The sequence below is a fragment of the Hippopotamus amphibius genome, chromosome 11 (assembly GCF_030028045.1).
Source record: "Hippopotamus amphibius kiboko isolate mHipAmp2 chromosome 11, mHipAmp2.hap2, whole genome shotgun sequence".
NCBI classification, from domain to species: domain Eukaryota; kingdom Metazoa; phylum Chordata; class Mammalia; order Artiodactyla; family Hippopotamidae; genus Hippopotamus; species Hippopotamus amphibius.
Window position 1 is genome coordinate 88,239,624 of NC_080196.1, and position 14,116 is coordinate 88,253,739.

General features: G+C 35.4%; 1 protein-coding gene and 1 pseudogene across 8 annotated transcripts in view; one reads left to right on the top strand and one right to left on the bottom strand.

Moving 5' to 3' along the window:
* PIAS2 (protein inhibitor of activated STAT 2) overlaps window positions 1-14,116 on the bottom strand; it is a 96,751-nt gene that overhangs the window by 14,661 nt on the left and 67,974 nt on the right. For all 8 annotated transcript variants that reach the window (XR_009047934.1, XR_009047933.1, XR_009047935.1 and 5 more), the window contains 2 exons: window positions 9,710-9,843; window positions 6,990-7,161 (listed from right to left, as the gene is read on the bottom strand). Coding sequence is in view for 5 of the 8 variants with exons in the window: in XM_057698371.1 (XP_057554354.1) it covers window positions 6,990-7,161; window positions 9,710-9,843 (306 nt within the window). In the remaining 3 variants the exon portion in view is untranslated. The remainder of the gene's footprint in view (window positions 1-6,989; window positions 7,162-9,709; window positions 9,844-14,116) is intronic.
* On the top strand, window positions 649-1,087 carry LOC130831515 (40S ribosomal protein S25-like; annotated as a pseudogene).

Genomic DNA, 14,116 nt, shown 5'->3' on the forward strand with positions numbered 1-14,116 from the left:
TACATACTGATTTTATTAATATACGTGTAACATGTATGTGAATATTAGTAATTTTATATATAATGAAATTTAGAAATAAAATAGAAGCCTCCTAAGATCTGATTTACATCAGGGTACCTTTATGAGTGAAGCTAATTACTATAGCTCAAGCATGATTTCTTCCATTCTAACATGAACTGTATTAATTATTAGTGATCTTATCTGGGAATCACTGAGCAAAGACAGCCAATCCGAAAGCCAGCCAGCCTGATAACAACAGGCAGCAATTAGAAATTAGAATAAGGCAACTACTCAGGATTTAAGACATAATGTCCAGAAATAAAAACACTGGCTACCAAGATACCATCTACTCTTCTAAGAGGGCTTATGACTGAAATTTGCTGTTCATGCTACTAAAAACACAAATTAAATACATTTAAGATATACTTTATTATTAGTATTTATACATATATATATATACACACTATATATAGGATAATAATTTTATAATTTCAAGAAGCAGATAGTTAAACATATTTTTGAAAAAGTTCAGGAAAAAAGAGAGATGATTTTGCATTCTTCCTACTTAACCTTTATTTTATCTCAGTCCAGGGTAAATAATTAGAAGTTCTCAAGAAAACATCTTGAAAACATACAAGAAACTAAGCAATGTTACAGACCCTCTGGCTGATGGTGGCCATCTTTTTGTCCAACATCTTAGTGAGGCTGCAGTGGTAGCAGCTGCTCTCTGAGCTCCCAAGGATGACAAGAAAAAGATAGATGCCCGGAAAGTCGGCCAAAAAAGACAAAGACCCAGTGAACAAGTCTGGGGACAAGGCCAAAGGCAAAATGTAGGACAAGCTCAATAACCTAGTCTTATTTGACAAAGCAACATAAGACAAAGTCTATTAGGAAGTTTCTGACTATAAGCTTAAAACCCCAGCTGTTGTCTCTGAGAGACTGAAGATTCACAGTTCCCTGGCCAGGTCAGACCTTCAGGAGTTCCTCAGTAAAGGACCCATTAAGCTGGTTTCAAAGCACAGAGTTCAAGTAATTTACCAGAAATACCAAAGGTGGAGATGCCCCAGCTGCCAGTAAAGACGCATAAACAGGTCTCACCAATGCATAAGGTACATTTTGAAAAATAAAACTTCACTAAATTAAAAAAAAAAAAAAAAAGGGAGGGTGGGGGACAGGGACACAGGGACATTAGGTCTTTAGGACATTAAGGTCAGCATTCCAAAGTGCTGCCACTAAACTACTGTGAGCTTAATGAGAGAGACACAGAACTCTGTAGCTGGAAGGGACCACTAAAAAGATGAAGCACAACTGACAGAAACAGTACAACCGTCAAAGTTAGACTGAGATGACAAGGAGGATCTCTAGGGATCCTAAGGGATATCCTTTCCCTTGGTTGAAACTTCTGTTATTGCTCTGTTATTGCTCAGATTATTAAATACTTGTAATAAGAAATAACGACATATTTGTATGACATCCTTCATTACTCTAAACAAAGGACAAAACTATTTCATAACCTCAATTTAAAATTTCAAACCACTTAAATAATTACCACCTATTTAGACACTGGAGTCCCCCTAAAACTAGTCTGCATTATAACATGAGGATCTCATCTAGCTGGTAAGCTGTACTACTTGTCAAAAATACATATGTTGAAAAGGAGGAAAAAGAAATCATCTTGCGAGGACATACATGGCTGTGTCGGCAACTGCTAGTCTCAGAAAAGCAAATAAATACCATAGGTTAGAGTTCAGAAATCTTAAACTGATCCATTTGGGAGGCATAGGAAATATAATATGCTTGAGACGATAACAGAAGCCTGGTATTTCAAAACACATTTTTCAGACATATATAAAGATGGACAAAAAGAGCAACCTGCCTGGGTTAGAATCAGGTTTCTCGGCCTCCAGTGTTACCTGTCAACCTAAAACCACACAGGCAGACTCTGGAGAGGGAAAGAGAAAACCTGAGATGAACTCAAGCACATATGCTCTATTAAAGGACATTTTTTTCTGGAGGTTTGAAGACACTGCTCCTCTACAAGGATGAAGGTAGAACAGGAAATCACCAAAAGTGTTTTCAAATTACATATGATCCTACCTCCCACAAAGGACTGTGTATCAAAAATTGGGAGACAGGGTATGGTTATAAGAAGGAAAAAGAGAGTGGTATATGCTAGCACTGAGGAGGGGGTTTAAAAAGTGGCTCTGATTATTATGGTTGTTTCACAGTATTAATATATCATATATATATTTTAATTTAAGACAAGCTTTTGAAGACATATATATATACACACAATATACACACATACATATGACTTCATTTATTTTAAAAAGTTCCTACTTAAAGGTACATTTCATCTATCACTTTTTCTCTGACACTGAAAGAAACGAAACGAAAATTTTCAGGTTTACAAGAAAAAAACAATGGCTGCCTTCCTCTTGCTCCCCCTTCTCTTCCTCTGATATCTCACACACTGGAGGTTGTCTTTTCTCTTGATCCTGAATTGACCTTTCAACCTGGATCAGATTTATAGAAAACAACAACAAAACTCACTTTCCTACCCTGGCCCCTCTGTTTAGATCTATAGAGGAGTAAGGTCCATGTCTCAATGCACATGTCACCATAGTAACCCTTAACTATCGCATACCTTCTGTTCTCATAACATGAAACTCTGAGCAACTGAATAACTTCCTTGTTTCCCCAATACAAAATGCTGTCACAACATGTGGAAATGTCACAATCTAGTGACAGTACAAATTATTAAATCAACATCTAAAATTTCAGCAAACATCTGAAAAACTAAACTATTTAGTGTTGGTTAATTCTTATCACCTGAACTTTGTAACCATTAACACAAATTCAACTTTATATAGAATGGGTGAAATTTGTCATTTGTTAGGATTATCAAATTACCTACTGGTAGCAGATTTTTCTTTTAATCAGAATCATCACAAAGACCACATTCAGAAAGGTAAATGATTCTAATGTCTATGCAAAAATAGATGTATTTATAGATATGGAATAACAGGAACCACGGAGAAGTGTAAATGGCTATGTCTGGTGGAATTATGGGTATAAGTATGTAATGCTATAAAATAACAAAAACATTTTTTAAAGCTTTTAACATTTGTCACTCCCTCCTCACAGGATTGGCAAATACACACACAAGCCTATGTATGTGTACATATAGGTATGTGTACATACATATATGAATTTTTTAAACTTTATTCATAATATCACAGCACAAAGGTAAATTGCTGGCATGCTGCTAGAAGACTGTGTACTTTATCACTGAATTCATTATACTTGGCCCAGACTTAGATGTCTGAAAATTCAGTAATTTGAATTTTTATCCATAAACCTGAAATTCATTGAGTGTTCCCACTTTGTGATCACAAAAATATTTTAAAAGATTCAATTTTGCTACCAATTCCTAAAGATTCTTAATCTATCTCTAATTTTTGTTTCCTGCCTTTAGAATACCTCCTTATTAATGACAAAGCAATCATTCCATTTCCCCAAGGCACGAAGTAGGGGCATAATATTTAAAATCATCTTTTAATTTAGATATATCAGAGGTTTTCTAAAAGTCGTAGATTAAGGTGCCAATTTCTTCTGATAGGCTAGCAGGGAAAAAGGCTAGAAGAATTTCCACCAAAGTCTTAACAGAATGCTTTTTACTTCTTGATGCTTTGTAAAATTGTTTGCAAGAATAATTTTTCTCAGAAATAATACCACTTAAAAAATAACTGCTCACCTGATTTTTCGACTGTAACAAAGTAAGTTTTCCTGTTTTTTCTCCATTTCCCACTTGCTTACTATCACTGACCAAGAAGTTCCATGATAAACTAACACTTCAGAGAAAATTCCTAGATACTGATGCAAAAGACAGGATATGAAAAAAATGACCAGGGACAAAACCAGGGAAAAAAATGTAAAGAGCTGAAGGGATTACAGAGACAATATAACCACAGCATGAGTCTCCACTCTGACACTTGGACAGCTGGCATCTGCTCTTGCTGAACACAGAAAATGTCATTTTAGCACAAAACATGAACTTTCTTAGTGTTCAGAAAACTCCAATGGGAAGTTTTTCCATGTATCTTTCCTCCACCGGACTTAGATCTGCCAAATGTTATAACAAAGAATAAACTTATTAACCCAGTTCATCAATGACTCCCATTCAAGAACTACAAGGTAACTACCACATATTCTCTTCTGGCTTAATAGCTTCAGGCCTTAAACCCATTCATCCATCAGGCTACAGTTTGCACTATTCACCATCCTATTTCCCTCCTCTGGCTGCTCTCATTAATATCGTTCTTGATGACAGCCCTGACTAAAACGGCCTAAGTGAAAGTTATATAGCCTAAAATGGAACAAAACTGGCATGGGTATGTATCCTGGACACAGCTTCTCTTATTAATGCAGTCTAAGAACAAATCAGCCCAAGTGGTAAACCCTTCAAACCATTAAGTGAGTTCTGACATTTCAAGGAGTTTCTATCAGGAATGGCCGTTAATTTATGGAATGTCTCCATCTATTAAGAGGACTATATATAGTTGTCCCTTGGTGTCCACAGGAGACTGGTTCCAAGGACCCTCCCATCCGCCATGGATACCAAAATTCATGGACGCTCAAGTCCCTTATATAAAATGTAGTATTTGCACATCCTCCCGCATACTTTAAATCATCTCTAGATTACCTTATACTTTATAATATCTAATACAATGTAAACGCTATGTAAATAGTTGCTGGCAGCAAATAGCAAATTCAAGCTTTGCTTTTCAGAACTTAAAAAAAAATTTTCCCCCAAGTATCTGTGATGCTCTATGGTTGCTTGAACCCACCAATGTGAAGCGCTGACTAGTTATCCTATGACAAGATCCATTTTATCAATGCATTTCCTAATAATAAAGGATTCTTGGGTAAACCCTACTTGGTGGGGTAATGGATGCCATTTTAATATACTATTAAATAATTTACTAAGACTGAATTCAGGATTTTCATTGATCTGCCTAATGTGAGCCTGTTTCATAACGGTTCTTCTATTTGGCTGTTAATGTGTAAGTCTAGTTTGGGTATTAAAAGTGTTCAACTTCATGGAATGAGCTGGGCAGCTGCAATTTACAGACTTTTTAAACCAAAATTTTCACTTGTTGCTGGTTTAGTACAACTTTCTACCTTATACTCACAATGTTAGTTTTTGTTTTCTTTTTAACTGAGATGAGGAGACAACATCTATCTCTATGGTAGCTGACCACAGGTGTGAACTGTCCTGATTCTTTTGCATGAAGTCACTTCAGATTGTCACCCAATGTATATGCCATTCCTCCAGTTTTGAATCCTCAAGTATTAGTAAAAATGTGCTAAAGGACACATAGAGGGTAGACCCTTATGGCAAGCCACCAGAGACCCTCCAAGATCACAGTAACTCATGAGTCTATACCACTATACACAACCCTTCAACCTGGCGTGAACCCATCTAACTATAATACTGTGCAACCCATGTTTTTCCAGCCTATTCTAAAGGGTTTCATTAAAAGTAAAATCTGGAAATACCACATCTAAGTATTCATTCCCATGATTCTCCACTTAGGCAAACATTTCAAAATCACATTTTCAGTTTTTGTTTATCATTTAAATTCTAGAAGTGCCAACCAAATTGTCTGAAAGGAACAATAAATGATCAGCATCCCCAAAAAGTCCCACTTGAAATATTTATTTCATTTCCTGTTCCACTAAAAAAAAAAAAAAATACACCTTTACTGTGATGTGTAAATCACACCTGGAAATATAAGTATGTTAACAGTAAAAAAGGCAGCACAAAAAGTTTAATTCTCCTGGCTTCAAAAGTAACTATAAAAAAAAGGATGTTTCAAAAGTGCATTGAGAATATAACTCCACTTGTATAAAATATCTAGAACAGGCAAATTTATAGAGATAAAAAGATCAATGGTTGCCTAGATACAGGGTGTGCATTGGAATTAACTGCAAATGAACACGAGAGACATTTCCTGGGTATTGAGAATATTCTACAACTGAATTGTGACAACGACTGTACAACTATGAATTTGCTCAAATCGCTGAACTGTGCAACTGAATATTTAAGATGGGATGAATGCTTAAGATGGGATAACTTTATAATATGTAAATTATATCCCAGTAGAGCAATTACAGAAAAGCAGTACTATGAGAGGCCAAAAGATTAAGACTGGCATAACCAAGTTTGAGACAATATGCTCATGGGATGTTAAGAGAACCCTCTGCTACTTTCCTGTAGGTTCTAAAATCTCTAAGAAGCACCTATTGCTAAATACTCAAGCCTGTCACTTACTGTATGTCAGCAACAGCTTCTGCTAGATGACTTACAAATAAATGCTAGACTGCGTTTACTTGCCCATATTTTGCCATGGAGAGGGTAAGAAAGGAAGGCAATCAATTTTTACTGAGAAAATTGCCACGTGGCTGACACTTGAGGCTGAGCTCTCTCACTTTCGTATTGAAACCTGAATATAATCTTATGAGGTAGGCATTATTCAACCCCATTTTACAGAACAGGAAAAGGAGGCTCAAAGAAGTCAAGTATTTCATCCAAGATCACACAACAAGTAAGCAATGGTGTCAAAACTGGAATCCACAGTTGTCAGAATCCCAATTCCACACTCTGCACACTCGGCTTCCTCCTGTTGGTCTGTGATGCCAAATTTACTCCTTCCAAATAGATTCAAGAAAATAACAAAAGGATCAAATATGAAATAAATAGACATGAGAAGATTTCAACTCTCACTTCCCAAAGATGAGAATATTTTATCAAAATTTGCTTTCTTATAAACAAGATGCTCACTTGAAAATATTTCAACTTAACAAAAGGTGAATTAAAATATTCCTTTATGGTTATGCAACTCTCAAAGAGATATTTACAAACTTATCCCAAGAATAGTTAGTTCCAAGTATAATAAACAATAGTGAACTATAAATTAACAAACCCTTTGGTCGGGCTGCTTTGTGTTTCTGACATAAAGATGCATTTCCTTTTGGCAGGAGGGTCTTCCTCTTCATCAGAAGAGCTTTCTACTGTTAGGTCAATAACATCCACTTTCTTCTTGCTTGCCTCACTGGCTACAGTCACTGAACAAGGCTTACTGAGCACACTTGAAGCTGCGTGTAGGGAACAGAGGGGAAAAAAAAAAATCAAAGGTGTAACACAAGCTCTAACTAAAGGAGTTTTAACTGTGCAGCACGTCCTGGAGAATACACAGCCAGTAAAGCCCACACTCTGTCCCATGGACAGAGATCAACTCTCTAACTCCAGACATCTGTCTATAAAATGACTGCTTACCTAGGGAGACAGGGTGAGCGCTATGCCTTGTGCCTCCTTCAGACGGCACACTTTGTGTTATCTCCCCAGTGCTGCCGACAGATTTGCGCAGATCCTGTTCCTCACACTGCCTCCCTGGGTGAGGACTCACGTTATACACAGACATCTGGAGTTAAGGGGCTGGTCTCCAGCCATGGACAAGCATATGCAGCTTTACTGGCTGTGTATTCTCACAGACGTGGTAGTGTTCATTCAGAATCAGACACTGCCAAGCTAGCAAAGCAGTGGTGCTCATAATCAAAGAACAGATAAGCTCTTCACCATAAGCCAGAACTTGGTAAAACTTTCACCTTCATAAATAAGTTGAAAAAACCCCAACATTCTCATTTAAGTTACTCAGACATTTAAAGTTTTTCTTACCAACCATCTACTTAGGTTCTCCTTTCTGCCCACTACGACAGTCTCACACGACATGTTAACTCACCATTTCAAAGAAAGTATATTATGCCCTACAATCTGTTTAGTAGAAAATGCATGCTACTTAATCATGGAAATGCAGCAGCAACTAATTAACTAATCACTATTTTTCTCAAAGATGAGGAAAACCTTGATCATTCCACCCATAGGTTCAGGAGCAATCATAGGAGAATGATTAATATTGACATAAATCCTTTACTTTTTCCTCTCTTCTTACTCTGAACATCTATTACTCATTACACTGTTAGAAGGTTAAATATAGTCAGCACAAAACTCAAATGCAGTGCATGGACCATGTCAGATAAAAAGAAACTAAGTTTACCTATCAGTTTCAATTTCTCAAATGGCCCTTAAGTTTCCCCACTCAGCGTAGACAACATAGGAAGTTGAAGGTTGAGTTGAGTACAAATCCTAGGTAACCAAGGCAACAGTCATATTTCTTCCCACAAAGCAATGGAAACAATTAGTTCACTTTTTTTTTTTTTACCAACTAACCTATGACCATCTTCCCCCACCGTCCATTAATGGATGATGCAGCTTCTCTAACCACACCTCCACTTGGGGTTCCTCCAACAGGTACTCTAAAAACAATTCTGAGGGATTTCCTGGCAGTCCAGTAGTTAAGACTCCACACTCCCAATGCAGGAGACATGGGTTCGATTCCTGGTCAGGGAACTAAGATCCCGCATGCCACACAGTGTGGCCAAAGAAAATAAATAAATAAATAATTTTTTTAAATTAAAAAAAAACAATTCTGAAAAACTGTCCATAGAAATGTCATTTATAATTTTTCATGTTGTAACGAGTACCATATGTTAAAATGATTTTAAAGAACACAAGTAACAAATGTTGGAGAGGATGTGGAGAAAAGAGAACTCTTGTACACTGCTCATAGGCATGTAAACTGGTGCAGCCACAATGGAAAAGAATAAGGCAGTTTCTCGAAACACTAAAAATATAACTACCATATGACCCAGCAATTCCACTTCTGGACATATATTCAAAAAGAAAAAAACAAAAACACTAATTCAAAAAGATACATGCACCCCAATGTTCATAGCAGCATTATTTACAAATGCCAAGATACGGAAGCAATCTAAGTGTCCATCGACAGATGAATGGATAAAGAAGATGTGAGGCGTGTGTGTGTGCGTGTCTGTGTGTGTGCGTGTCTGTGTGTGTATATATATATACACACAGAGAGAGAGAGCACACGAGCATGTGCGCGCATGTGCGTACATGCACATTATATATAATGCTCTCCATGGATGGACTTGGAGAGCATTACGCTAAGTGAAATAAGTCAGACAGAGAAAGGCAAATACTGCATGATATCACTTCTATGTGGAATCTAAAAAATATAACAAACTAATGAACAAAAAAGAAGCAGACTCACAGATACTGAGAACAAAAGTGGTAACAAGTGGGGAGAGGGAAGAGGGAGGGGCATTATTACAAGGGCGGGGAAGCAGGAGGTACAAACTATTAGCGACAGGATAAGCTACAAAGATGTGTTGTACAACATGGGAAATACAGCCAATATCTTACAATAACTATAAATGGAATATAACCTTTAAAAATTGTGAGTCACTAAATTGAGCACCAATAACTTCTATAATATTGTAGAGCAACTATACTTCAATAAAAAAATAAAAATGATTTAGGTGATTATTTTATTTACTTTATGTATGAAAAATATACTATGAAAAGACTGACTATAATGTGGTATAAACTTCAGCACACTTCTTAAGAATAAAAATCATTTGGGAGAAATTACATATGTAACAGATTATCAAAATATAAGGTGAGCAAACTGAGCTCCAAATGGTAGTTCTACTGGCCAAGGTTAACACTAAAGATAACACTGCACAAGCCTCAGTGCTTTTCTCTCTGCTGCCATCCTGCACATACTTTCTATTTTTGTACACGGTTGGCTGGATACTTTCATAGCTTCTTTCTTCGGTCTCATTGGACACCAAGAACCATCTTCTTGGAATTTGATCTCATCCACATCAGAACAGTCATTGAGAATTTCCATAAAAAGCCTATAAACCAAGTAAGAAGTACAGAAATGTAATCAAATGGCTTTGTTTAAAGGTGACATAACAAAATAACACATTTTACCCTGGAGACAAAAGTAATGCTTTTTTATTTTTGTTTTAATACTTCACACTTTACAACAACTATTATAACCGCTTTCCTCCTAGACTTTAGCTCTTCAACAGGCAACAAAAAAGTTAAGTGACTTACTGAATATCATCTTAAAAATCAGTGATTAAACAGAAATAGACACCTGGAGCCTTCTTGCTGAGCCTGGCAGTAAAAAAACAACCTTCAACATAATACGTAAACCAACCATAAAAATTATTGTCCAAAAAATCACTTATAAGCTTACTATCAAGAAAAAGGATCACCGGGTTGGGGAAAGGAAGTAGAAATAGGGACACAGAAGAAGTCTCAATAAATTTAAAATAACTCAGCATACAAGTTATGTTTTATGATCAAACTGAAATTAAATTTGAAATCATCTTCAGAAAAATATCTGGCAACTAAACAAAAGAATCCATGAGACAAAGATAAAGTTTAAAAAATCAGAAATTATTCTGAACTGAATGGAAATTAAAATATAATAAGACCTGTGGAAGGAAGTTAAAGTAGTACAACCTTCCTATATTACAAAAGGACACAAATCAATAACCTCAGCTTCTATCTAAATGAAACTAGAAAAAGAAAAGCAAATTAAAGTGAAAGTAACCAGAAAAGGAAAATAACAAAGAACATAAACAAATGAAACAGGAAAAAATAAAATAGAGAAAAATCAATAAGACCAAAAAGCAGATACTTTACAATCACTAAAATTGACAAACTTCTAGTCAGACTTAGGCTCACTCAGAAAGAAACAGATAACCCAAGGAGCCCTGTGTCTATTAAAGACATTTGTAAAAACTTTACCACAAAGAAAATTCTAGGCCCAAATGTCTTCACTAGAAAATTCTACCAAATATTTGAGAAGACATAATACCACCACTTCCCAGCTCACTATATAAGGCCAGCGTTACTATGATACTAAAAACAGACAAAGACATAACAAGAAAACAACAGTCCACTATCTCTCATGAACTTGGCAACACCAACGCAACAATAAATGTAAAAGATAACAAATCATGACCAAGTGGGGTTTATCTCCAGAATGAAAGGTTGTTTAATATTTGAAAGTCAATCAATGCAAGTCATCATGTCAACAGACTAGTCAGTTCAAGACAGCAGGACAAAGATACAAAAGGCATCCAGATTAAAAAGGAAGAAATAAAACTATCTTTATTCATAAACTATTACTGCCTATACAGAATATTCTACGTTCTATAATAACGCTACTAGAACTACAAAATGCATTTAGTAGGGTTTCAAGATAGAACATACAAAAATCAACTGTATTTCTATATAAAACAATCAGAAATTAATATAAAAAACAACACATCAAAAATATGAAATAATGGGATAAATCGGACATAAGGCATACAAGACCTACATACTGAAAACTACCAAACATTACTGAGACCTAAGTAACTAAATAGATATGTATCATGTTCACGGATCAGAAGACAACATTGTGAAGACACTCAATTCTGATTCAACATTATACAAATCAAAAACCCAGCAGATTTTTTTCTAATTGACAAGCTGATTTCAAAATATGCAATGAAATGCAAAAGGTCTATAACTGCCAAAATAATTTTGAAAAAGAAGTTAGAAGGCCCACATTACCCTGATTTCCAGACAGTGCAGTACTGACATAAATATAGACATATCGATGGCACAGAATAAACCTCAGAGAGAAATCCACATATACACGGCCAACTGATTTTTGAAAAAAAAGGTGCAAAGGAAATTCAATGAGGAAAATACAATCTTGTCAACAGAACAACTGCATGACTGTATGCCAAAAACAAAAATGAAGCTAAAACCTTGCTTTTTATCTCATATCATATACAAAAATTAACTTGAAACAGATAATAGACCTAAGTGTAAAACTATTAAACTTCTAAAGAAAGCAAGGAGAAAATCTTTGTGACCCTAGGTTAGGGAAAAATGAATTAATATGATCTCAAAAGCACAGTACATAAAAGAAAACCTTGATAAACTGGCCTTAGTCCAAGAATTTTTTCTCTTTGAAAGACACTGTTAAGAGACTGAAAAGAGGAAATGGCAGAAAACATTTGCAAACTACGTAACTGATAATGGACTTACATCCACAATATAAAGAACTATTAAAACATAATTCCAATCAAAATCCAATCAGTAATATGAAAAACAAACAACCCAATTGAAAAAGGGGCAAAAGTTTAAGCAGTCACTTCATCAAAGATGACACACAGATGGCAAATAAATACACAAAAAGATGCTCAATATAGTCATAGGGGAAATGCAAATTAAATCCACAGTGGGGTACCACCATATACCATTAGAATGTCTAAAATTAAAACAACTAACCATACCAAATGTTGATGAGAATGTGGAGCAACTGGAACTCTCATATACTGCTAGTGGGAATATAAAATAGTACCATCACTTTGGAAAACAGTTTGGTAATTTATTAAAAAATTAAGCGTACACCTAGTATGTGACCAGGGATTCCACTCCTAAGACAAATTAATATATCAGTCCACACAAAGACTTGGACATGAATGTTATCAGCAGCTTTATCTGCAAGAACCCAAGACCAGAAACAACCCATTGACATGTAAACTGATAAACTGTGGGGTATCTGTACAATGGAATGCTCCTCAGAGATAAAAATGAACAAACTGCTGGTATATGCAGCAGTGTGAACAGATCTCAAAATAAGCATACTGAATAAAAATATGCTAGACAATTTGGTATCCCAATATCAAATTGTATGCTCTAAATATATGCAGTTTATTGTATGTTAACTGTATCTCAATAAAAGTTCTTGAAAAAAAAATACACTAGACAAAGTAAGCACACACTTCATGATTCCATTCATACAAAATTCTAGAAAATTCAAAACAATCTATAGAAACAGAAAGCATATCAATGCTTGACTGAGGATACAGTGAAAGAAAGAGATTAGAAAGACACATGAAAAGACTTTAGATATGAAAGATACATTCATTATCTTACTGTAATGATATTACAGGTGTGTATACTGGGTCAAAATATATCAAACTGTACACTTTAAATACAGGCAGTTCTTATACCCTGATAAAACTGATAAAAATGTATAATTAGGAAAAATGCTACCTTCATTAGAAGATGTAATACTTTAAATATGTATTTTACCCAATTATAACGAAAACGTAATTCCAGTCAAAATCCAAACAGGATTTCTTTGTGTAATTTAAGGATGCTTTCATTCAAGTGAATATGGCAAACTGTAATAATAGTCAAGAAAATTCTGAAACATATGGCCTAAGGGCTATTATTGCATAACAGAAATCCAATAATTAAAATAGTTTTGTACTGGCCAATACTTCGATCAATGGCATAAATACCAGTTCAGAAATGACGCTTGTGTATAAAAAACGTTTCAAATAATGGAGGCAGTGTCTCAAGTCCATGGGAGAGATTATCCGTCAAGTGTTGGTGAGATTACTGACCAACAATCAGGGTGGCAGGGTAGAGTAATGGGATCATCTATTCACTACCCTAAAGTTTCTTCCCTATCCCCAATTTTTTCACATAGTTCCATTTTTTACCTTCATAGCACCTAACACTTAATATGCAATTCGTTACTGTCTCCCACACTGGAAGTGCTCTGTTTACCATTTTACACCCAGTATTTGACACACAGCAAGTATTTAATAAGTATTATGTTGAATGAATTCATGAAGGAATGCATGATGGAATAAAGAACTGCATGAATGAAAGTGAAAAAAATGAAATCTTAAACTGTAAAACAGATAGCTAGTGGGAAGTTGCTGTATCACAGAAGGAGATCAACTTGATGGGAGATGCCTTAGAGGGCCAGGACAGGGAGGAGGAATGGGAGTCACGGGAGGGAGGGGATATGGGGATATATGTATAAATACAGCTGATTCACTTTGGTGTACCTCAAAAACTGGTACAAGAGTGTAAAACAAATATATTCCAATAAAGAGCTTAAAAAAAAAAAAAAAGTACCTGACAAAAAAACAAGTGAATGTTCATATAAAATCTCTGGGACTTTCAAAAACTCATTAAAGACAGAAATCCAAAATGAAGAAACAAACTTGATGTAATAAAAAAAAGTTTCTGAATGAGAAAAAAATGTCACAAGGGAATTAGAAGGCAAACTGGGAAAATATATTTAGCAGATGT